Source organism: Dreissena polymorpha, chromosome 1 (genome assembly GCF_020536995.1).
Source record: "Dreissena polymorpha isolate Duluth1 chromosome 1, UMN_Dpol_1.0, whole genome shotgun sequence".
Classification (NCBI taxonomy): domain Eukaryota; kingdom Metazoa; phylum Mollusca; class Bivalvia; order Myida; family Dreissenidae; genus Dreissena; species Dreissena polymorpha.
The window spans coordinates 135008861-135033069 of record NC_068355.1 but is presented as its reverse complement, the minus strand read 5'-3'; the positions used below and the strand labels follow the sequence as shown (position 1 = coordinate 135033069).

General features: G+C 32.9%; 1 protein-coding gene and 1 long non-coding RNA gene across 4 annotated transcripts in view; one reads left to right on the top strand and one right to left on the bottom strand.

The window, feature by feature from the left end:
* LOC127850872 (uncharacterized) overlaps window positions 1-4095 on the top strand; it is a 43723-nt gene extending 39628 nt beyond the window's left edge. For all 3 annotated transcript variants that reach the window (XM_052384264.1, XM_052384255.1, XM_052384272.1), the window contains one exon: window positions 596-4095. In XM_052384264.1, the coding sequence (XP_052240224.1) occupies window positions 596-700 (105 nt within the window). In that variant the 3' untranslated portion in view covers window positions 701-4095. The remainder of the gene's footprint in view (window positions 1-595) is intronic.
* LOC127850910 (uncharacterized) lies at window positions 752-24209 on the bottom strand. The gene is made up of 2 exons (XR_008035560.1): window positions 24090-24209; window positions 752-1006 (listed from the first exon to the last, which is right to left on the bottom strand). It is a non-coding gene; the product is annotated as an uncharacterized LOC127850910 (long non-coding RNA).

Below are 24209 nucleotides of genomic sequence, written 5' to 3'. Positions count from 1 at the left end.
TAAGAAACTAACGAGGAGCGAACAGCATAAACCTGAACAGACTGCGAGTTACTTTCAGACTGTTCTGGTTTTATGCTGTTTGCACATAGCCATTTTCACGTTACTTCTGAGTTTAAAAGAGATAAAGCAAACAAAACAGCATTAATTCATCCGATGCAACTTTGTATGGCATATGATAATATACTTGATTTTGAAGTATAAATACATGTAAATTATTTTGTTAACATATATCATGTATTATTAACAATAGGGCATACTATTTAAGAAGGTAAGCACATATAACATACAAAATAACATATTGTCATATGTTATAAATATTCTTCAACTATAAAAGCTTGCAGTGAAACTAGATCTGTATATATAAAATAAATAAATATATATGTATATATCAAATAGATGTGTAATTGTGTTTACTGTTAAAGTTTGCTATGGTGATGCGTTTTATATTTCCTATAAAACTTTTTAGTTTGGTTTATATTGAAATCTGATCAGACTTTGGTGATCAGACTTTGGTGAATGAATTTAATGGACGACCCTCGTGCATTATTCTAACCATTATCCGATAATCTTGAACCATCTGTTGTTTGTTTTACAGTTTGCAGGAATGTGTTTGGAAATAAAGTTCTTGAATCTCACTCCGGATGTCAAGGTTTGTTATTTCAATTTGGTACCAACAGCCGGAATACAGGAAACGAGTTGAAAAAATGACATAAAATACAAAAGCGACGGTAATGTGTTTTGTCGTCAATACTTGGTCAAACACATTGACATGGAAATGCATCGGAAAATTGTGTGCACGGTATCGCGCAAATACTTTGTGAATAAATCTATATCTCTATAATCATGTATTTTATGACAATTGTTCGTTTTGGAAATGCAGTGCACTTGATATTAAGTCATTCACATGTATGTTAATGTATTAGTGTTTCGCAAATTGCGTTGGAAGTTATCCATAAATAGAGGCTCCACAACTGCATGCATATTAATATTTCTCAAGATCTCTAACCTGAGTAAAGTTTCCTTGAAGTATATATAAATCATGTGAACCCCGGGATGTCAGTTTTGACCCAAGGGGCAATATTTGAGCTATCTTTGAAGAGGCCTTAAAATAATTTAGGCCAACAATGAAGCTAGTTTTCATGTATATTCAAATATGTCCATTTGGATACTTATATACGTATAGTGGTCTATTGTACGTGTGATCCACGGGGCCGTGGTCAGTGTAATTTCCAAGAGAGTATGGGTTGTTCAATTATGTAGATTACTTTAGATGTTATGAACCACATATCAAAGTTGTGGGCTAATTGTGTTCAGGAGAAATATTTTTAAATTGTTTGGGTTTTTGAGGCAAATAGATTTTTTGAAAAGTAACAAAACTAATAGTGTAATGAATGAAGTGAAACGCACTCGGTTGAAAAACAGGTTATCGCTACATACCTTGATTATTGATTATCATGAAAAATAAAATTTCAAAGCAGGTGTTTGTAATGTTGTAACCGTTTGGTATTTCTTGTATGATGTTTAGTTAATGATATTTAACGTAATGTTTAATATGATTTTTGGACAAGTCTTATTATCTTAACTCGAGTATATTTCTTCTTCATTGACATTTGACGATAAATGTCATGTTTATATGGAGTTTATCTGTGTAGGTATATTATTCCATGTAGAGGTATTTTAGCCACCGCATTGTCCGTCCGTTATGGACGGCCATGTGTGGCCATTTGTTCAATTTCTCAGCAACAATTAAGTGTAAGTTATTGAAACAGTGCTTACTTTTGTATAACAATTAACAGTAGAAAGATGTTCCACTACAGAGTAATGTGACGTCTTGTTCAATTTTGAAAGAGAACAACAATTCTAAACTTGGTCTCCTAAACACTCTCTCAGTCTCGGCCATTGTAGTTTTGCAAAGTAAGTGTTAAGTAAATTTTTGAAGAAAACTTTACAAATATTACAGGAAACCTCAGCCTATACATCTTCATACTCAGCAAAATGTTTGATTGGATTGAAGTTACCTTTTATATGCTGTATTGCTGAGAGAATATTTCATATTCTCAGAACGGTCTTGTGCAGTGATTATCTACTATTATATACAACTCGAATAATTATACAATGTTTGCAATGTTGTGGTGCTGATACTCAGCAAATACTTGTCGTAAGTCGTTTAAATGTTGGTAGCTTCGTTAAAATTTAGACACATGCGTATTCCTTGGATACTCTGCTTTTAACGCATTCGGAAGTCACTGTTTGAAGGAAATTTAAAAACCTTCAAATAGAGCTTCATTATAGAGCGAAGTTTTGCATAATGCCCGAGCGGATTATGGTAGTGTTAATTTATATAGGGATCGAAATACTTCAATTGTGTCATATAAACCCCATGGGGTATGTAAAACGTTCAGTTTTGAAAAAATGTAACTACATTTATGATGAAGTACAAGTGCTACCTTAATAATATTTGTATTATCCTATAACTTCGATATTTATCATTTCCATCGTTATCGACATATCTTTGTATTGTTGTTGTTTTTTGCGCACAGTTTAAATGTCATATACTGTCCTTTAGTTTGAGCTTTTAATCGATTTTGTTAGTTCCTTTTCTCATTACATTTGCTTGGCGTAGTTTATTGGGAAGCATCCCAAAATGTTGAACTGATAATCATCCATAGAAATGTTCGTCTATGAATATATATGTATACAATCGTGTATACTGTATTGCATGTGTATTCCGTAATACGCATATTTAAATGAAAGTTCAGAAGTAGTTTCTATAAGGATTCTTTATGTAAATAAGTCTTTAAATTTTATTAGATTTTCTTTTTATTATTTACCATGTACACATATTTTGCTATTAAATGAATGTTATTGAGTAGTTCAAAACATCAATATAATTGATATAAACCAGTAAAGAACGTTTCAGTTAGCATAAATGATAAAGTAAATATGAATTTGGAATAGGTTTGAAACCTTTTTTTAATTTATACTTGCATGTTAGTAACATTTCCACATTCTTGCATTAAAACTTGATTTGAAAATACAAGTGTTTACATGTTGATAAAATGATCATGTGCTTTGAAAAATGTTCCAATTTGATTTATTTATGTTATTTCTATGTTTGTGTTTGGAGTTAGTACAATAAATACGGTTTTCGTCTGCAATTATTCTATCTTTAACGATGTATTGGACATGTATAGTTACTCGTAGACAGATTTATAGTTTTTGTGGATATTATTGCATTATTCGCATGTGTGTGATTTTTTTATCATTATTCACACATGTAAATCTTATTATTCACATTCTCTGTAAAGTCTGTAGCTCGATTATGCACCGAAAAGTCCGAGCTATACTGTTAACTCAAATGTTTGCGTCGGCATATGCTGTATGCTCGGGATAAGGTAAATGTGACCTACATGTGACCTCTTTTTGTACTGCGAACATTGGTTCAGGTTTCCACGGCTTATTTTCAGCTCAAGTTCTTCAACTGAAACTTCACACGTTGTGTTAGCGGTCATTGGGTGAGATCAGGTACTAAGAGCAATCAACTCTGACCAGCAATTAAGCAGACTTTGCCTTTTTTTATAATTAAATAAAATAGTCCATACAAACACGTTACTTTTGTTTATTAATGATTATTTTTTTATAATGTTAAACATGTTTCGGCCATAGCTTTCATCAGTAGTATCAATGTCGGGCAAACTAATCAAAATGTATCCCGCAGAATGAAAAGCGATAGTTTGATATCAAAAACTGTACTCATTTTGGATCTACTCACAATTATTGCACTTTATCTGATTACTTTTTCGTACCTATTGATGTTGTTGAAACAATATAGACCGTTTATGCAAAGGATAATTTTGGATACTTAAATTAAAAACTATGAGTCTTAACGGTCCAAATAATACACTGCTAATTACAAATAGAGCATAAGCATAATTCACATAATTATACAATAATTATACATTTGATGTTTGCCTATTACAATGTCTTTTTATCCATTTTATAATTATATTTTTTAAAGCGATTACCGTTCAATGCCTGTGTGCAACTACTTGAAATATTTTAATCTGCAACTGATAAAATAAAACTTAACATTTGTGTTCAGTGTCTTTATGCACATTCACTGACCAAGACCGGTAATCAGAACCTGCTTTTTTTAAGTGTATGTCCTCATATGCATATCTAAAAATATGTCTAAATAATAAACTGCTAATTACATATAGAGCATATGCATCATTCACATAATTATACATTTGATGTTCGCCTATTACAATGTCTTTTATTCATTTTATAATTATATTTTTTAAGCGATTTCCGTTCAACGCTTGTGTGCAACTACTTGAAATATTTAAATCTGCAACTGATAAAATTAAACTTAACATTGTATTCAATGTCTGTATGCACATTCACTGACCAAGACCGGTAATCAGGACCTGCTTTTTAGCTCACCTGAGCACAACGTGCTCATGGTGAGATTTTGTGATCGCCTGTTGTCCGTCGTGCGCCGTCAACATTTGACTTGTTAACTCTCTAGAGGCCACATTTATTTCCAATCTTCATGAAATTTGGTCAGAAGATTCGTCTAAATGATAACTTGGATGAGTTCAAAAATGGTTACGTTTGCTTGAAAAACATGGCTGCCAAGGGGCGGACATTTTTTCTTATATGGCTATACATAGCTATAGTACAATATTGTTAACACTCTAGAGACCACATTTATTGTCAAATCTTCATGAAACTTAGTCAGAAGATTCATCCTAATAATATCTTAAACGAGTTCGAAAATGATGCCGGTTGGTTGAAAAACATGGCCGCCAGGAGGCGGGGCATTTTTCCGTATATGGCTATAGTAAAACCTTATTAACAATATAGAGGCCACATTTATTTTCCAATCTTCATGAAACTTGTTCAGATGATTTGTCCCAATGATATATTAGACGAGTTAAAAAATGGTAACCTTTGCTGGAAAAACATGGCTGCCAAGGGGCGGGGCATTTTTCCCTATATGGCTATACAGTAAAATCTTGTTAACACTCAAGAGGCCACATTTATTGTCCGATCTTCATGAAACTTGGTCAGAAGATTTGTCCTAATGATATCTTGGATGACTTTGAAAATGGTAGCGTTTGCTGGAAAAACATGGCTGCCAAGGGGCGGGGCATTTTCCCTTATATGGCTATAGTAAATTCTTGTTAACACTCTAGAGGCCACATTTATAGTCCGATCTTCATGAAACTCGGTCAGAAGATTCATCCGAATAATATATTGGACGAGTTTAAAAATGATGACGGTTGGTTAAAAACATTGCCACCACGGGGGCGGGGCATTTTTTTTATATGGCTATAGTAAAACCTTGTTAACACTCTAGAGACCACATTTATTTTCCGATCATCATGAAACTTGGTAAGAAGATTTGTCCCAATGATATCTTGGATAAATTAAAAAATAATTATGTTTGCTTCAAAAACATGGCTCCATTGAGCGGGGCATTTTTCCTTATATGGCTATTGTAAAATTGTGTTAACACTCTAGAGGCCACATTTACTGTCCTATCTTCATGAAACTTGGTCAGAAGATTCATCCCAATAATATCTTGAATGAGTTCAAAAATGATGCCGGTTGGTTGAAAAACATGGCTGCCAGGGGGCGGGACATTTTTTCTTATATGGCTATAGTTAAACCGTGTGTTAACACTCTAGAGGCCACATTTATTTTCCGATGTTCATGAAACTTGGTCAGAAGATTTGTCCCAATCATATCTTGTTATTTCAGGTGAGCGACTTTGGGCCTTTCAGGCCTTCATGTTGTAAGTGTATGTCCTTATTTGCATATCTAAAAAAGTCCGTTAAAGGTTTGCTTGCAACATCAAATGTAGATTAAGGTTTGCGTTCAACAAGTATATATACCTGTAACAACTACAGATATTAAATTGAAATTTCACTCATGTTTTGTTGGTAACCATCTGATATTTCGGCGATCTACAAATGGTGGTAGCTGACCTCTTAAAGTAACACAACCTACGTAGGGATGTCATAACAAGAAAAAGTTCTTACACAATACAGCTTCTATTCGAAAGGACAACTCAAACTTTGGTATACATGTACATACGCAGTATCAGATACCATAACAACTCGAGTTTATACTATTTTATTATGAACACATCTTAACAATATCGCACAAAGCTATATACAAGTCAATAAACTAACCCTTGTGGCTTTCTATAACGGAACAAAACTCTTCATCAACCCCGAAACATAAAATACACAATGTAAAGACAACGGATTTCGAACTCTAAAGCAAAACGACATTAATTGCATTCTTTCAAAACTTCATCGTAAAAATCAAGATGCTTACTAAATAACCTCTTTTAAGGTAGCGCACCCGTAATGGGCACCTTTCCAAATATAATATAATGTATTATTTTTTTCATCAGCATCATTTTACTAAACTACATGCAAATTTTTAGGTAGGCTTTCCATGCTTTTTAAAAAAATATACTGAATTTTTTCAAAACCACCCCACGTTCGGCTTTTGTCCAGTTTATTTGCTTCCCTGGGGTATATTCAAGTTCCATAATTCATCCAGATTTCCAAATATGGGCATGCAGTTGGTGTGAACAGATGCACTAAAGGTGTTTAAAGTTTAAACAAGATGAAATAAGACTTTATTTACAGACATTAATTTTTTATAACTTGTTATCTATGGAAGATTGCCATGAAATGTAAGTGGTTTCAGCCAAGTACTAACTGGGTTGGTTAAAAACAAATTGTCATAAAATTAAAAATAGTTATCATTTAAGTAATATTTTGAACTTAGTTTTTTTTATAGATACACTATATACAGCAAAAATACCAAGAAATAGAGAGATTTACCATTTACTCTTTGGAAAAATAAATAAAAAAGCAACATGCATGATTCGTATAGTAAATCACCCGATTTAGCCATAAAGTTGTTTTAATTTTAATAATTGGAGAATGTGCATACATATTGCAACATATTTAACAATAAACATAGATTATATTCTATATTAAATCAAATTACGTTAGATAAGAAATAAAACGCGCCGCAAAAAGTATGCGATGTCGGCAGGATTCGAACATGCGCGGGAAGATCCCAATGATTACTAATCGATCGACCTAACCACTAGGCCACGACAACTTCACATATATTAAGGCTTAAATTAGATATAAAAAAGTAAACAGTTAAAAAGGCTCAGCGATCTTTGAAGAAATCGCCAAATCGTATTTTTCAAATGATATTTGGATCAAAGTTAATATTTATTGTGAAAATACTGTATTATAAAGGAAGTACGTAAACATATATCGAATTTTAGAAAAAATAAAATTCATCTCTCGGAAATAACCGATTATTGAAGATTGGCAATGATCGTAAAATAAATCGCGGGAAATCATTACAGGAGCTACCTTAAGTTATTGAATTGCTTTGATGCATTTTTCACTATTGAATTGAGCTGACAAGAATTAACAGGTCAAAAAAGTAAGTTAAAATGTGGACTACTGACCAATTATCTGCAATTCATCATGCTACCAGTTGTTTATAATATATATATATATATATATATATATATATATATATATATATATATATATATATATATATTCGATATTTTACATGACTTTCCCAGTCCTCTAAGCCGCGCGGAACTGTCTTTTCATTAGGATCGGATTTTACATCATCAAGTATGCTTATACGTAAACGTTAACTCATTTGTTTGCGGACAACGAAACCGACTTAAAGAAATGTGCTTTTATATTCTAAACAGTTTCATAATCTAAACAATTAATATTTATATCTTATATAATAACGATTGGTCCTATAATAAAAAGTGTAACTTTATAAGTATGATAAGTAGGGATGGCATCGAATACCAATATCGGTATTCGAATGTTCGCAAATTCATTCAATCGAATATTCGAATATTCGCATAAAACGGCTGGATTGATTTTTCCTTGTTATGTGTTAATTTCCATTGGTTTGTAAGTTATATCCGTTTGCTAAATACGAGGCTGTTTATTAACGTTGCTATCGAATAATTGTATCGCTGTCGACTAATACTATGACCGATACTGTGATCGGGCACAAATAGAATGAAAAACATCGTGTCATAGAATTTTTTTTTTTTTAATGATTCCACAGATTTGTAGCAGACAAAACTAAGTTTACACACATTACACGTTGCGGTCTTCTTATCTACAGGCCGTGTAGGCCGTGTAAAGTATTCTATACTGCAGAAAGGGCTGGTGGCATTTTCAGATTTGAATTATGATTCCTTGATGATTGTTTAATTTATATCATCTGTTACTTTTGAGTAATTCACATATTTAAATGTCTGTTAAAACTGTGATCACAAAAACTAAATTTTTATTTGCCAGTAAATTGAAGCCCTTAATTGGTACCTAATTGACAAACAACAGTTCGGGCCCTTTCTTATAGTAAGTATATTGCATTGCGCGATTTGAGTAATTCACACATTTAAATGGCTGTACATACTGTGATCACAAAACTTTATTATTCGCCGGTCAATTGAAACCGTTAATTGGCACCCCATTGGCAAACAACAGTCGGGGCCTTTCTTAGAGGGTGTATATTGCATTGCGCAATCAACACTGATACGGGCCGCGTTATCAGTTTGACACGAAGAACGTCACGTCAAACATGTTACTCCCAGGTGATTTCGGTTGCTTTTTAGTAAGCGGTTCGCAGGTCATTAAATATTGGTGAAATTACGTTTAGAAAAAAATGCGAATATGCGAATATCGTTTTTATTATTCGAATGCTGACCATTCAATCGAATATTCGAAAAATTTTGCCATCCCTAATGATAAGACACAACTAAGTCAATTCACAATGCTAAGTTTATTTGATATAAAGTTCTAATAATTTACAATCTTAATTTATTAATAATTTCAAAAGACTTAAATACGAAAACCTATCGTACCTCCTAACATTAGTGTCCTATCATGTCTTGGGGTAAGCATAATATAGGCCGAGATGCATGAACTGGACATCTGGCATCATACGGAAACATGTAACAGATGCCAGATTTTATCTGTGTCTGTTCAATATTGGTTAAAGAGAGAATTTGCCAAATGAGTTTCTTATTGTTTATAATTTCAATGTGTCGCATAGCAAGATTGATTATAAAGTTATCAAAGTAAATATAATAATAAATACTAAATAAATATTATATTATGTATTAATAGACTAAATTCTGTAAACATTTAAAGTATAAACAATAAGAAACTCATTTGGCAAATTCTCTCTAAAACCAATATTGATCAGACAAAGATAAAATCTGGCATCGGGGTGCATGAAAATATATTCAGTCGTAAGATAAATACACCAATGACGGAGTATTGTTTAGATTGGCATTCAGATATGAAGGCCATGATGGAACTGCACGATAAAACACGTCGCGAGTTGTAGTCGTACGTAACATACGGACGAATATAGCTTGGGAGCGGTGTCTACATACTGACAATCATAATTGACATGTCGCCGCCTGTCAAATAAATTTTTATCTAAGAATTGATCTACCAATCAGCGATCGATCAATCGGGCGCGTTAGTTAGCAACGAACTGTCCGCCATTTTCCTAGACAAGCTATGTCTGTCCGCCATTTTCCTAGACAAGCTATGTCTAGGTTCACTTTTATTTCAACGAGTTTCTTTTGTTTTCCTCTTTAAAAAAAAGTAGAGTAAAAATGGTTAAACGGTTTCAATGGGGATTATGTAACTCGGACAATCGATATCCTGAAAGATTAGTTGGTGGCATTAAATTTATATCGTTTCAAAGCCGAAAAGAGATCTTGAGAAGTGTAAGAGATGTATAAATGCATGCGGTCGTCCCCACGAACAACTGAACGTCAACACTGTCAAAGGCAATTACAAAATCTTTTAATCGAATAAACTAGCAGATTTAAATAGGTTATGTTATCGATCTGATCATCACATAATAGTTACTAGGTGAATAATAGAAGCAATGTTCATCTGCATTACTTTAAGAGAAATAAAACCCAGCATGAAGCCTAATTCATGCTGTGTTTTATTACTCTGATAGTAATGCACTTTATTGCCATTATACATGTTATTAGAAGGTGACACGTGATATCTTTTCTTAATAACGGTATCTACACATGTGCAGACATGTGGTGTCACCAGAGACGTAGATAACAGAGATAAGCAGCTCGCCAAATATCGGCAAACTCTCGCACGTCGTGGGTTTCGGCGAGATAAGCGCACAACTGTTTGTCGGTTGCCACGGTAGTTAACACGCTTATCAACATTTCTAAAACACGCTTTCGCGTTTCAGTTTGTGCGATTTGAAAGAAATAAACTGTTATGTATTATTAAAATGAGAATGTATGCGGTATTATCACACAATTGTAATGTGTCAATTAAAATAAATCACATGCCGCATTGTTGTATTTAGCGATTTAATTCGCCTCCAGTTTGAAAAAACCCTGATTACCGGTATTTAAAAATGGCCTTTGAAATACGATACATTCAAATTAAAAAGCGATCAGAATCTTACGACAAACAACTAATAATTGGTTGTTTTAATTAGATTTGGTTTTTCATTTTAATTACAGTGTTTAAATTTGATAAATCCGAATGCCATTTACCTGTAGTAAAATTTAAATAAAGCTCTTAACAAATTTGTCTTCTTAAGGGGAGCATCTATTCTTGGTCTGCTCTAATCGACTGTTTGTGTTCATTGTTCTCTTTAATTATCGCTTAATTCAATGCACGATTTTACCAATTATAACATTACCACATTGAGTATATGTATACATGTAGAAATCTTCAGACCCGTATACTCTGCCATTCTCCGATATTAACACCATGTCTTAGACGGATTTTGTGTCATGGGATGACGATGATTTAAATCTGGATTAACTTCTAGGTATACCGATTATGATGAACATTGTGGTAGTGAATTTGTTCAGGACATTACTCAGTCAGTTGTGTATGAGTGCCCAGAATGCAAAAGTTAATTAAAAGAACATATTATGGATTCCGTGTGTTGTAAAAAAGCATCATCTAAACTTGAAAAGTATGTCCTCCCATGTACATTATGATTAAGTGTGTCCCGGCTTCTACAGAGGAGTCTATGCAACCATTTATGTGATACAGTCTCTTCATAAACCTCTGTAACTAGTAACAATTTTGTCTGTGCAATAAAAGAATGCATGAACATAGTTTTTACAGTTTAATGATATTTCATCAAAACTTCATAATTCATGAACAAATATCAATACACCTGTCATAACAAAAATTAAGCAATTTATAAATCATAACACATATTAAGCAAGTTGTTGATATTACAAATAACATATTGGAAGAAAACGGCTAATATTCTGCAGTTATGCAGGCAACAAACATGTAAGCATAAGAGCCATTATCGTATGAGGCAGGGTATTAATGTTTCTGAAGAAAAATCATAATCACATAAGAATTTTTCATCATGGAAATTGGACTATAAATCTGACTAAGAGTGTTGACATGTTTTTACCATAGCCATATAAGGAAAAATGCTCCGCCGCCTGGCCATGTTTTTAAACCGACCGGACCATTTTCAAACTTGTCCGAGATATCATTGGGACACATTGTTTCACCAAGTTTCATGCAGACGGGACAATAAATGTGGCCTTTAGAGCGTTAAAAAGTTTTTTTAATAGCCATATATAGCCATATAAATAAAAATGCCCCACCCCCTTGTGCCAATGTTTTTCAACCAACTGGAACCAATTTTGAACTTGCCCAAGATATCATTGGGCCATATCTTCTGACCAAGTTTCATGATGACGGACAATAATGAAATTTGGTCAGAACATTTGTCCCAATGATATCTTGGACAAGTTAAAAAATGGTTCCGGTTTAAGATTGGACAATTAATGTGGCCTCTAGAGTGTGAACAAGGCAAATGTTGACGCCGCACAACACGCACAACACGCACCACACGACGGACAAAAGGCGATCACTAAAGCTCACCAATAGAACATTATTCTCAGGTGAGCTAAAGGGCAAAAAGATAATCACTAGAAATTTTGTTCCACAAAAAAACGGTCCTGGGCAACATCCTAACCTTGAACGTACACAGTAGTGTGTCCTGCTTCATTAACACATACTTTCATACTTAAATGTTTTGCCATTGCTTTGATCTGAATGAAACAGAGCATGTCCATGTCTCTTGCTTGCGTATTGACAATATGTGGCTTTGGATCACTTCGTTCAGTATTAACACTCAACCCTGATAGGCACAGTCAGTGATCTCAACTTGACAGTCTCCAACGGCAGCTGAGTCTGAATCTGTTTTTGGACGATGACGAACCACACTTAGTTGCTTTGGATTCATACAATGCGGTGTTGAGAGAAGTTTCATCCTCAGTTCTCAGTTATGGATTCATCCTCATCGAGCAGGACACCATCGTCAAGTGCTGTTGGGGATGATTATCCAAATAAATGTCAAGATCACTTGTGCTGCTTCTGTACCCTATAACTGAGTTGCTCCCGACTGGGCATAGCGAAACTGAAAATACAAATGAGCATATCAGATGAACACCAAATCATATGATTATAAAATAAGCATGCATTTAAAAATGTTGCATAGGTGAATTCTTTTTCTTTCTATCAGCTACCTGACAACATTCAGGCTGTTCAAATGACTTGTTACTGCATATTGTAATAATGGCAATTTCTCCATAAGATAGAACTGACTACTGAAGTTGATGTCCCCAAAAGCCAGTTACCTTTAACATAGTATTTATGCGTGTTACATGAATGTTACATTGTAACCTAAAAACACTTCCATAATACATAATTCCCTTTTGTGTAATAGAAACAGCCTAATTTTTATAAATTCATTTTATATTTCAGCAAATGAACACCAAAGACAATAAACAACCAATTCACCATTTACAACACACAATACTTGGTAATAAGACAAAATTTTGTCTCATTACCAGGTATTGTGTGGTATTAAATATTACCTGAGCTAAGACACCTTATTAAATTACCTTCCTATATTATAAATTGATCAACAAGCACCTGTTTAAAATTAAATTCTTAGCTTTAATATTCCTTGATCACCGGATTAATATTAAATTATTAAATTCTTATATTAATTATTAAATGACTCTTGTATCAAAACTAAATTTATAAATTAAATCATATATTAAATGATCAATTAATTAAAACCTTCCTTAACTTATAAAACTGAAGCACTCTTTAATTAAGCACATTCTTCAACTCTTATCTCTTATCTGTTACCATACTGTTTCTGCCATAATAAATTTGAGATATCTCCACTGATAACACATTTTAAAACCCATATAGCCATAAACTAGATGACAAAATTGGCAGTTCTGTATGGAATTTTACAAAATATTAGTAACTGGTGTCAAGTTGACGTCTTTCTTGGGTGGTTTTATGGATATTAGGGAAAGTTAAAAAAGGAGGAAAGGAATCCATCTCTGTGTGCACTTAAATTTAATCCAGATAATTTTTATTTCAGCTAAGTTTTATTGTTTTTGAAATCAATACTAATGAGGCATTTGACATATTCATATTATACTTAAATTACGTTATTGTAATTAACATGCATAGGTTGAATTTGAGCTTTAATTCCATTCAATACTAGCCATAAACTTGGTCATCTGTCATCAAAATGCTTCAAATTAAAATTTTCCCATAATCGTTCTCCTCGAATTGCCAGCATGAGTCCATTTCTTTATAACAAATTTATTTTTTTATTCATTTTTGTATAATTTCAATCATATTGGGATATACTTATTTTAAAATAAGCAATTTTAACACAGTCTTCAAGTTTTGTTGCAGAGAAGCAAAAAGGCTGAATGAAAATGTCTGAAAAACTGGGTCAATTAAAAATTGCACAATTCCATTATTTAAAAGAATATCACAATGAAAATATGGGCAGCCATAAAACTCTATTTCAATCTGGAATGTAAAATAATAAAGTTTTTGTTATAGGCCATAGTATATGTTTTAAGTTTTAGTAGGTACAACTATTTTGGATTAAAACATGCACCTTCAAAATGGGGTGTATAAAATATGGTGTAACTTTATTAAGCAAAGAAATATCACAATGAAACTGTGGAGCTAAATAAAGTACAATCAGCATTTTAGACAAATATCATTTATTATATGAAGCAATGCACCTTTTTTTAGCTTTGGTCACTCAAAATATGCAATTTTGTGGAAAATCGAAACGGCTGAATGCAAATATCTGAAAAACAGGTCAAATTAAAACGCGTGTAATTTCTTTACTTAGAGGAATATCAAAATGAAAATATGGGCAGCCGTAAAATTCAGTCTGCACTTTAAAATGATAATATTGATGATATGATCAATATTACATTTTTTCAGTTTTAGTCGCTAAACTATGAAGAGTTTGGATTGAAACAATTTTTGACTTAACGAATGCACCTGCAAAATGGGGTAAATACAATCTGGTGTTATTTTCTTATGCAAAGAAATATAACAATGAAAATGTGGGACTATATAATATACAATTAGCACTTTAAAAAAATATAAGTTATGATATAATGCAATGCACCCTTTTTTTATCTTTGTTCACGCAAAAATGCAAGGTTTTTGCGGATTTTGGGCTTAAAGCGTGCATCCACAAAATGGGGAAAATAAAATCTGTTGTAAATTTCTTATGCAAAGGAATATCACAATGAAAATATGGGACTTATTAAATTACAATTAGCACTTTAAAAAAATATAAGTTATGATATGATGCAATGCACCCTTTTTAGCTTTTGGTCATGCAAAATATGCAAGGTTTTTGCGGAAAATCAAAACGACTGAATGCAAATACCTGAAAAACAGGACAAATGAAAACTTGAATAATTTCATTATTTAAAGGAATATCAAAATGAAAAGAAGGGCAGCCTTAAAACTCGGTCTGCACTTTAAAATGATACCATTGATGATATGATCCATAGTACATGTTGTCAGTTTTAGTCGCTAGAACTCTGAAGAGTTTGGATAGAAACATTTCTTGGCTTAAAGCGTGCACCCCCAAAATGGGGAAAATAATATCTGGTGTAAATTTCGTTTGCAAAGGAATATCACAATGAAAATATGGGACTTAATAAATTACAATTAGCACTTTAAAATAATATAAGTTATGATATGATGCAATGCACCCTTTTTTAGCTTTGGTCATGCAAAATATGAAATGTTTTTGCGGAAAATCAAAGCGACTGAATGCAAATATTTGAAAAACAGGACAAATGAAAACTTGGACAATTTCATTATTTAAAGGAATATCAAAATGAAAAGAAGGTCAGCCTTAAAACTCAGTCTGCACTTTAAAATGATACCATTGATGATATGATCCATAGTACATGTTGTCAGTTTTAGTCGCTAGAACTCTGAAGAGTTTGGATTAGTGCTCACACGGGTACCCGAAAATACCCGAAACCGCGGGTCAAAAAAATACCCGCGATTCCGGCTCATAGTTTTCGCAAACGGTACCGGGTCGGGTCAGATTTTTTTTCAAAAGAACGGCGTAAAATCAACTCTGCCGTTTTGTTCTGGCCGTTTTGAAATGTGCCGTTCTGACTTTCCATCTCGCTTCCGGAATAAATAATATAATTTCGTGGTTTCAAATCTCGTGTTTCAAAGCTCATATTTGTAATTATAAGTATTTTGTCAATCTTTGTGTACTGATAACCAAGTGAATAAAGAGGAATGAAAACTATTGACGCGGTAATGGGTTAGATTCGCCATTATGGGCGTATTTCGGGTTTAATTCCGAAAACGAAAAGGGCATTATGGTAATCGACAAAGGCATGACTGTTTGTAAATATTGTAAAGTTGAACTTGTGTACAAAACTCGTTCTACTGTCGAGGTGGTGAAGCTACCTGTCCAGGCGTTTTTCCAGTTAAGATTCTGATGATAACAACAACACTCCGAAGCTCTCCGGTGTGATGTAACAACAAACTGCACTTACTGAACTGTTTGGGGATATATTTTCTGAACGTTGTTTTAGTGTTCCTAATTCTGATGAAGTATAAACTGAACTGAATGGTTACCAAGCTGAACAAAGTATCAAATTGGACAAAAATCCACTTCAATGGTGGAATTCCAACAAGGAGAAATACCCACAATTAGCGCACATCGCCAAGAAGTATTTAATTACTCCAGCAACTTCAGTTGCCAGTGAGCGCGTGTTCTCCACACCTGGTTACATTGTGTCTGCGCAAAGATCCTGCATGAAAAGTGATAATATTAATATGTTGCTGTTTTTGAAAAAGAACTTGGTGATTTGACTTGTATAAAATTGTTTACGCTAAAGTTTTGTTATAATTTAAATTAATTAGAACAGTATTTACTTTCCTCAGTTTTCTAGTCATTTTCCATCTTATATACTTCTTATTTAAGTCTTGATATGGTGAGATAAGATCTTGTTTACAGTTTGATACATCAAGTTACATTTGTTCACAATTATTGTAACACAGTTATGAAGGATTTGTTTTTAAGCAGTCTACATGTATATTGCGCATTTTAGCCTTTAGATTTTGTGTGCCTAATTTAAAGAAAATAATACTACATATCGAAATAAGATAGACATCTATTCCCATGATCTCTTATATTCTTTATTTGCTCTAGTCATTTTGATTCTAATAGATACACCTACATTCTTATAGAGAAAGCACATCATAGCAGTGTTTTTTGCTTAAAAGGGTTATTTCAACTCATTTGCAGTTTATTTTCTGAACTTTGTCTTTATGTATCTAGTAATCGACGTTTTATCACTCATAGTATATAATAAATTCATGTATTACTATAAAGAATATGGTAGTTCTACATAAAGAACATTTTTTTGTGAAGTAATTTAGTCTTATTTCACAACGGTTATTTGTTAAAATAAAATGTATCTGATATGTTCATCCTTAAAGAAAATAAATGTTCTATTGTAGTTAACAAAAACAATATTGATTTTTTTTTTAATACCCGACCCGACCCGAAATTACCGGTACTTTGAAATTTTGACCCGCCGACCCGGACCGAAGCATTTTTTTGAGCCGTGGGAGCCCTACTAATTTTATTTAATATCAAGTTCTATTAATTTACAATCTTAAGTTATTAATAATTTCAAAAGACTTATAAAATAACATACCAAAAACCTATCCTCCCTCCTAACACCAGCCTGTTATCCTTTTACATGTATCATTTTATTAATTAATTGGACATAATTATAAGGTACACTGCCCCACCTATCTGATCTTTTAGGTCTTTCATGTTCAATTGACATGACGCCTGGACGATGATCGCTCCGCCCACTTAATCACGTGGCTCTATGGCGCACCAAAGGGGTCGAAACTTTAACTTCTGCTGCAGCAGAAAAAAATGCTGCTCGAGCAGCATTTAAATGCTGCTCGAGCAGCAAATTACTGCTTGAGCAGCATATTTGCTGCTCGAGCAGTATCTAGATTCTGCTCGACCAGCAAAATTCCTGCCCGAGCAGCTTTTTTTGAGTCTTTTGAAATTATTAATAACTTAAGATTGTAAATTAATAGAACTTGATATTAAATAAAGTTAGTAGGGCTCCCACGGGTCAAAAAATTGCTTCGGTCCGGGTCGGCGGGTAAAAATTTCAAAGTACCGGTAATTTCGGGTCGGGTCGGGTATTAAAAAAAAATCAATATTGTTTTTGTTAACTACAATAGAACATTTATTTTCTTTAAGGATGAACATATCATATACATTTTATTTTAACAAATAACCGTTGTGAAATAAGACTAAATTACTTCACAAAAAAGTATTCTTTATGTAGAACTACCATATTCTTTATAGTAATACATGAATTAATTATAAACTATGAGTGATAAAACGTCGATTACTGGATACATAAAGACAAAGTTCAGAAAATAAACTGCAAATGAGTCGAAATAACCCTTTTAAGCAAAAAACACTGCTATGATGTGCTTTCTCTATAAGAATGTAGGTGTATCTATTAGAATCAAAATGACTAGAGCAAATAAAGAATATAAGAGATAATGGGAATAGATGTCTATCTTATTTCGATATGTAGTTTTATTTTCTTTAAATTAGGCACACAAAATCTAAAGGCTAAAATGCGCAATATACATGTAGACTGCTTAAAAACAAATCCTTCATAACTGTGTTACAATAATTGTGAACAAATGTAACTTGATGTATCAAACTGTAAACAAGATCTTATCTTACCATATCAAGACTTAAATAAGAAGTATATAAGATGGAAAATGACTAGAAAACTGGGGAAAGTAAATACTGTCTTAATTAATTTAAATTATAACAAAACTTTAGCGTAAACAATTTTATACAAGTCAAATCACCAAGTTCTTTTTCAAAAACAGCAACATATCAATATTATCACTTTTCATGCAGGATCTTTGCGCAGACACAATGTAACCAGGTGTGGAGAACATGCGATTACTGGCAACTGAAGTTGCTGGAGTAATTAAATACTTCTTGGCGATGTGTGCTAATTGTAGGTATTTCTCCTTGTTGGAATTCCACCATTGAAGTGGATTTTTGTCCAATTTGATACTTTGTTCAGCTTGGTAACCATTCAGTTCAGTTGATACTTCATCAGAATTAGGAACACTAAAACAACGTTCAGAAAATATATCCCCAAACAGTTCAGTAAGTGCCGTTTGTTGTGACATCACACCGGAGAGCTTCGGAGTGTTGTTGTTATCATCAGAATCTTAACTGGAAAAACGCCTGGATAGGTAGCTTCACCACCTCGACAGTAGAACGAGTTTTGTACACAAGTTCAACTTTACAATATTTACAAACAGTCATGCCTTTGTCGGTTATCATAATGCCCTTTTCGTTTTCGGAATTAAACCTGAAATACGCCCATACTGGCGAATCTAACCCATTACCGCGTCAAAAGTTTTCATTCCTCTTTATTCACTTGGTAATCAGTACACAAAGATTGACAAAATACTTATAATTACAAATATGAGCTTTGAAACACGAGATTTGAAACCACGCAAATTATATTATTTATTCCGGAAGCGAGATGGAAAGTCAGAACGGCACATTTCAAAACGGCCAGAACAAAACGGCAGAGTTGATTTTACGCCGTTTTTTTGAAAATAAATTTGACCCGACCCGGTACCGTTTGCGAAAACTTTGAGCCGGAATCGCGGGTATTTTTTTGACCCGCGGTTTCGGGTATTTTCGGGTACCCGTGTGAGCACAAAAAAAATTAGCATTGAGAACTGACTTGGTTGTGTTTTACCATAGTTATAAAGTTTAAGTATAGCCCTACGCTACAAATGTTTACAGAATTTAGTCTATTGATATATAATATAATATTTAATTAGTATTTATTATTATATTTACTTTGATAACTTTATAATCAATCTTTCTATGCGACAAAAGAACCAATTATTTTGCCATTCTTTAATAAACCAGCGTGTGCATTAATTAAGATCACTTTGCATAAAATGAATTGCAACAATTGTGTAGAGTCTTTATTGGACTTTTTTAATAGTGTAAAATAATGTTTTAAACGACAGTAAGCATACGCATGCTTGTAAAATAACTATAATTATAACTTCAATTTTTCACAATTGATTACCTCGGAACAACAATTGAAAACTGCCAAGCACAAACTGAAACATTGAACATAGTGATTGTCTTTCTTGATTGTTGTCATCCAGAGTAAGTGATTCTGAAAATTTGTCTCTAAAGCTAATTCAGTTAAATGCTACCGGACCTAGCAAAGAAGCGCATGCATCTATAGACGGAAGTCAGTTTCTGAAATATGTTATGCAGGCATTCAACTCACGAGCTAATGGAGGAAAATGCAAAGATCTTTACTGTAAATGTGGTAATCTGCATAACGGCGATTTTATTACTGTTGGAGACTTGCTCATTTATATAAACACGCACATCAATAACAACAGCTTGATAGGCACTTTGCTGCATCAGAAATTACACGACATTAATAAAAACGATATACTTTTATGTTTCAACTACAAACATCCAGTGAAATTTGAATTCACGCTGGCGTGGTCAGGTTGTTTGGAACTTACAGTCACTGGCGTGTTTCCAGAAGAATTCAAAGGCGACTTCGCTAAATTGAAACGCGCGTTGACTTCCAAATTTATGGTTGAGACTTTGTTTATACATGAATACGCTAATCATGTATTATCTTTTAACACTCTGTTTATATATGAGATTATTTCCTATTGTATGCATGAAAAATAATATGAACTACTCCTCGCAATCAATCGCAGTTTCTGAAATTTACGAATATTGCTCTAAATTGATAATGGTTTGTATTTTTGTTTTGCAGAGCCATCGATTAATACGACGAATCAAAGGCATAGTGTTTTTACGACCTTATAATGCATTTATATTATGGCAGAACGCATTTCGAGCACTATGCCAAGCGACAAAGATTGCGATATGATCGCTGCTACAATGTGTATAGAGATCAATACTAGGCCAAAGGAACGGGACGTCGAAGAAATTAATGACCTTACGGAAATGTTGTTCGCGTGGAACTCGAAGCGACTGCTGCGATTCCAATCTCGTCTTGTTAGCAACATCGAGGAGAACAAACCAGTAGGATGGTGGTTTAGGAATTACGACTCGGCCTTTCATCAAGAATGCAACATACACGTAATTAAACAATCACAGACATATTATAATTATACATGGCGAAAACGCATGTTGTTGTCCTCTTATTGTATTTAATATGATTCGAATACCAAGATATGAAAAAAAACTTAGTCTAAGCTACTCAATACAAAGCAATATCAGTGGTGACTGTGATGTGAAATTGTATATATCAACTTAAATTAAGTAAGTATATGACTCGCGCAAAACTAACATGATTACTGCTGTTGTTTATATGAGACATAGAATTGTAAAATGGTAAAAACATAGAATATGCATTATCTTTTATTATACACAGCAAACGAAGTTAGTGGTTATGTTGGAGTCAAGCTGTCAATTGGTTTGCCGGACGTAGGCGGTTTGTCTGTCCGAATAAATTATTCTAAGCTCATGGAGCAAACTACTTCTACATCTATCAAGCAATTGGAATAAAACTGAAATATGTCTTCAATTAGATATGTAGATCTACAAGGCACAATTGTGTGAAAGACACATTTGTTTAGCGCAGTGACTAATTTATTTCCGAGTTATGCGACAAGAGCATTGTTGCATGAATTCTTCGAAGTTCACATTTAATGATGTTCATGCATGTAATTGTGTTTTATTTTTTTAAACCAATTCACATTAAGATATTCTTGTCGTATTTATACATCTGAATCAATTGTTTTCCCATTAAGCAAATGAAATTTCTCTCTTATATATACCGTCTTCATCAATTAGAATTTAATAGAAACAACGATATTATTGTTATTGTATATTTTGTTTTAGTGTACTGCCATTATTTTGTTTTTGTTTAAAGCTAACGCAAAATACTGAATTACTACAGAAGACGTGCATCGGAAAGGTTCAAGCGAACGAGGTTCGTTGTTAATAATAGTAATAAAAAATATAATAATAATAATTTAATATATGTCAGTTTATTGTAAGTTGTGTTATCTGATTTATTGGAATATACATTATAAGTTCACGCCCGGTTTCAAAGGAGTGAATCATAGGTTTATCCTCCGTTCGTCCGTCAGCCGTCAAAATATTCGTCAGATAAATTTAATCCTTCGAGTTCTCAGAAAGTGCTAGAGTTGACTGCATGAAACTTGTTATTATTATGTAGAGAATTATGATGATTATGCACCACCACTTTTAGCAGAGGTAAAAGGTCAGGTCGCTGGAGGTAAAAGGTCAGGTCGCTGTTACTAATAATAGAAGAAAAGTTCAAATTGTAATACCCCAAAAAGTACAAAAGATAGAAACACATTCAGGTTGAGGCTTTTCAAATGACGATGCCTTCTCTTTTCATCCATCCATCTGTCTGTCTGTTCGCAAATTGAAATCAGAGGAAAAGTACATAGATATGTACATTTCCTATAAAATTGTCTCAGAAAAAAAGAAAGGAATCATGGAGGTAACGTGACATGCTTATTAAGACCATGCAAAGCATTCCAGTTTTCAATAGCGGTCAAATGTCAGATCCATGTACCCAAAAAAGTTCAAAACTAAATAGTATGCTCACACAAAAACTATATACAATATGATTATGCATTGGGTATACAAATTAGGCTATATGTGTGCCTTTTGTCGGGTTTTATTCCCTTATTCTGTTCACCCATTCTTCCGTCCGAACAAATAATTTAATCAGAACATACAAAATGATCATGAAACTTACTAAATATACAAAACTTTATATGAATATTTTGCGTGCCCTTTGATTGCTGCAGAAATCAAATGGTAGGTGAATTTTAATTCCATAGAATTTCTGAAAATAATGCAATTTATCGAAACAAACATAAGAAACAAGACTTTGGCAATATTTCACGTAGTTGAAAGCCACTATCGATTAAAAATGGGCATTGCCTTTATATAATCCTGTATCCATACACTTGTAATGTTTCAAAATTAAGATGTTTTTGTCAACGTTAACAGATAATTGACCACTCATTAGATGATCATGGTATATAATGTGTATACCGGTTTCATAATTATTGGACGGACATGACGGATGGAGGAAACGTGAAGTCTCCTCTGATTTTCCTCTTCGCAGAAATAAAAATAATTAGAACTTGTGTACACATCAAAAACAGTGTGACGGTTATATGCATAACCAATATTCATAAGAGACATATCGCTTGGTAATTAATAAAATGATATTGCTTTGTTAATTTTCATTATTGTGGCCTTCACGTGCAATACTGTCAAAGCCTTGTTGTATTACTTTAAAAACAGAAATTAGAGGAGTCACCAAAATGCCGTTTCTGTTTTAGCATAGCATAACCCTTAACCAGTTCAATACATATTTTGACAAGTTTTAATTGCTCAATTTTCAACCCTAAGATTCTAACGAGCGGCGAACAGCATAAACCTGAACAGACTGCGAGTTACCTTTAGACTGTTGTGGCTTTATGCTGTTTGCACATAGCCATTTTCACTTTACTTTTGAGTGGGAAAGAGATAAAGCAAACAAAACAGTATTAATTCATCCGATGCCACTATGTATGGCATATGATAATATATTTAATTTTGAAATATAAATACATGTAAATTATTTTGTGTACATATATCATGTATTATTAACAATAGGGCATACTCTTTAAGAAGGTAAGCACATATAACATACAAAATAACATATCATCATATGTTATAAATAGTCTTCAAATATAAAAGCTTGCAGTGAAACTATATATATATATATATAAACTAGATCTGTATATATATAAATAAATAAATAAATAAATAAATAAATAAATAAATATATATATATATATATATATATATATATAAATATATATATATATATATATATATATATCAAATATCAAATAGATGTACGATTGTGTTTACTGTTAAAATGTGTTATGGTGATGCGATTTATATTTCCTATAAGACTTTTTAGTTTTGTTTATATTGAAATATGATCAGACATTGTGAATGAATTTAATGGACAACCCTCCTGCATTATTCTAATCATTACCAAAAAATCTTGAATCATCTGTTGTTGTTTTTGTCAGTTTGCAGAAATGTGCTTGGAAATAAAGTTCTTGAATCTCAATCGAGATGTCAAGGTTTATTTTTCAAATTGGTACCAACAGCTGGAATACAGGAAATTATTTGAAAAAAATGACATACAATACAAAAGCGACGGTAATGTGTTTTTTCGTCACTAGTTGGTCAAACACATTTACACGGACATGCATCGGAAAATTGTGTGTACGGTATCGCGCAAATACTTTATGAATAAATCTATATCTCTATAATCATGTATTTTATGACAAGTGTTCGTTTTGGAAATGCGGTGTACTTGACATTAAGTCATTCACATGCATATTAATGTATTAGTGTTTCGCAAATTGCGTTGACAGTTATCCATAAATAGAGGCTCCACAACTGCATGCATATTAGGATGTCTCCAGATCTCTAACCTGAGTAAAGTTTTAAAGATAGACAGATAATAATTATTTTTTCCTTGAAGTTCATATAAACCATGTAAACTCCGGGATGTCAGTTTTGACCCAAGGGGCAATATTTGAGCTATATTTGAA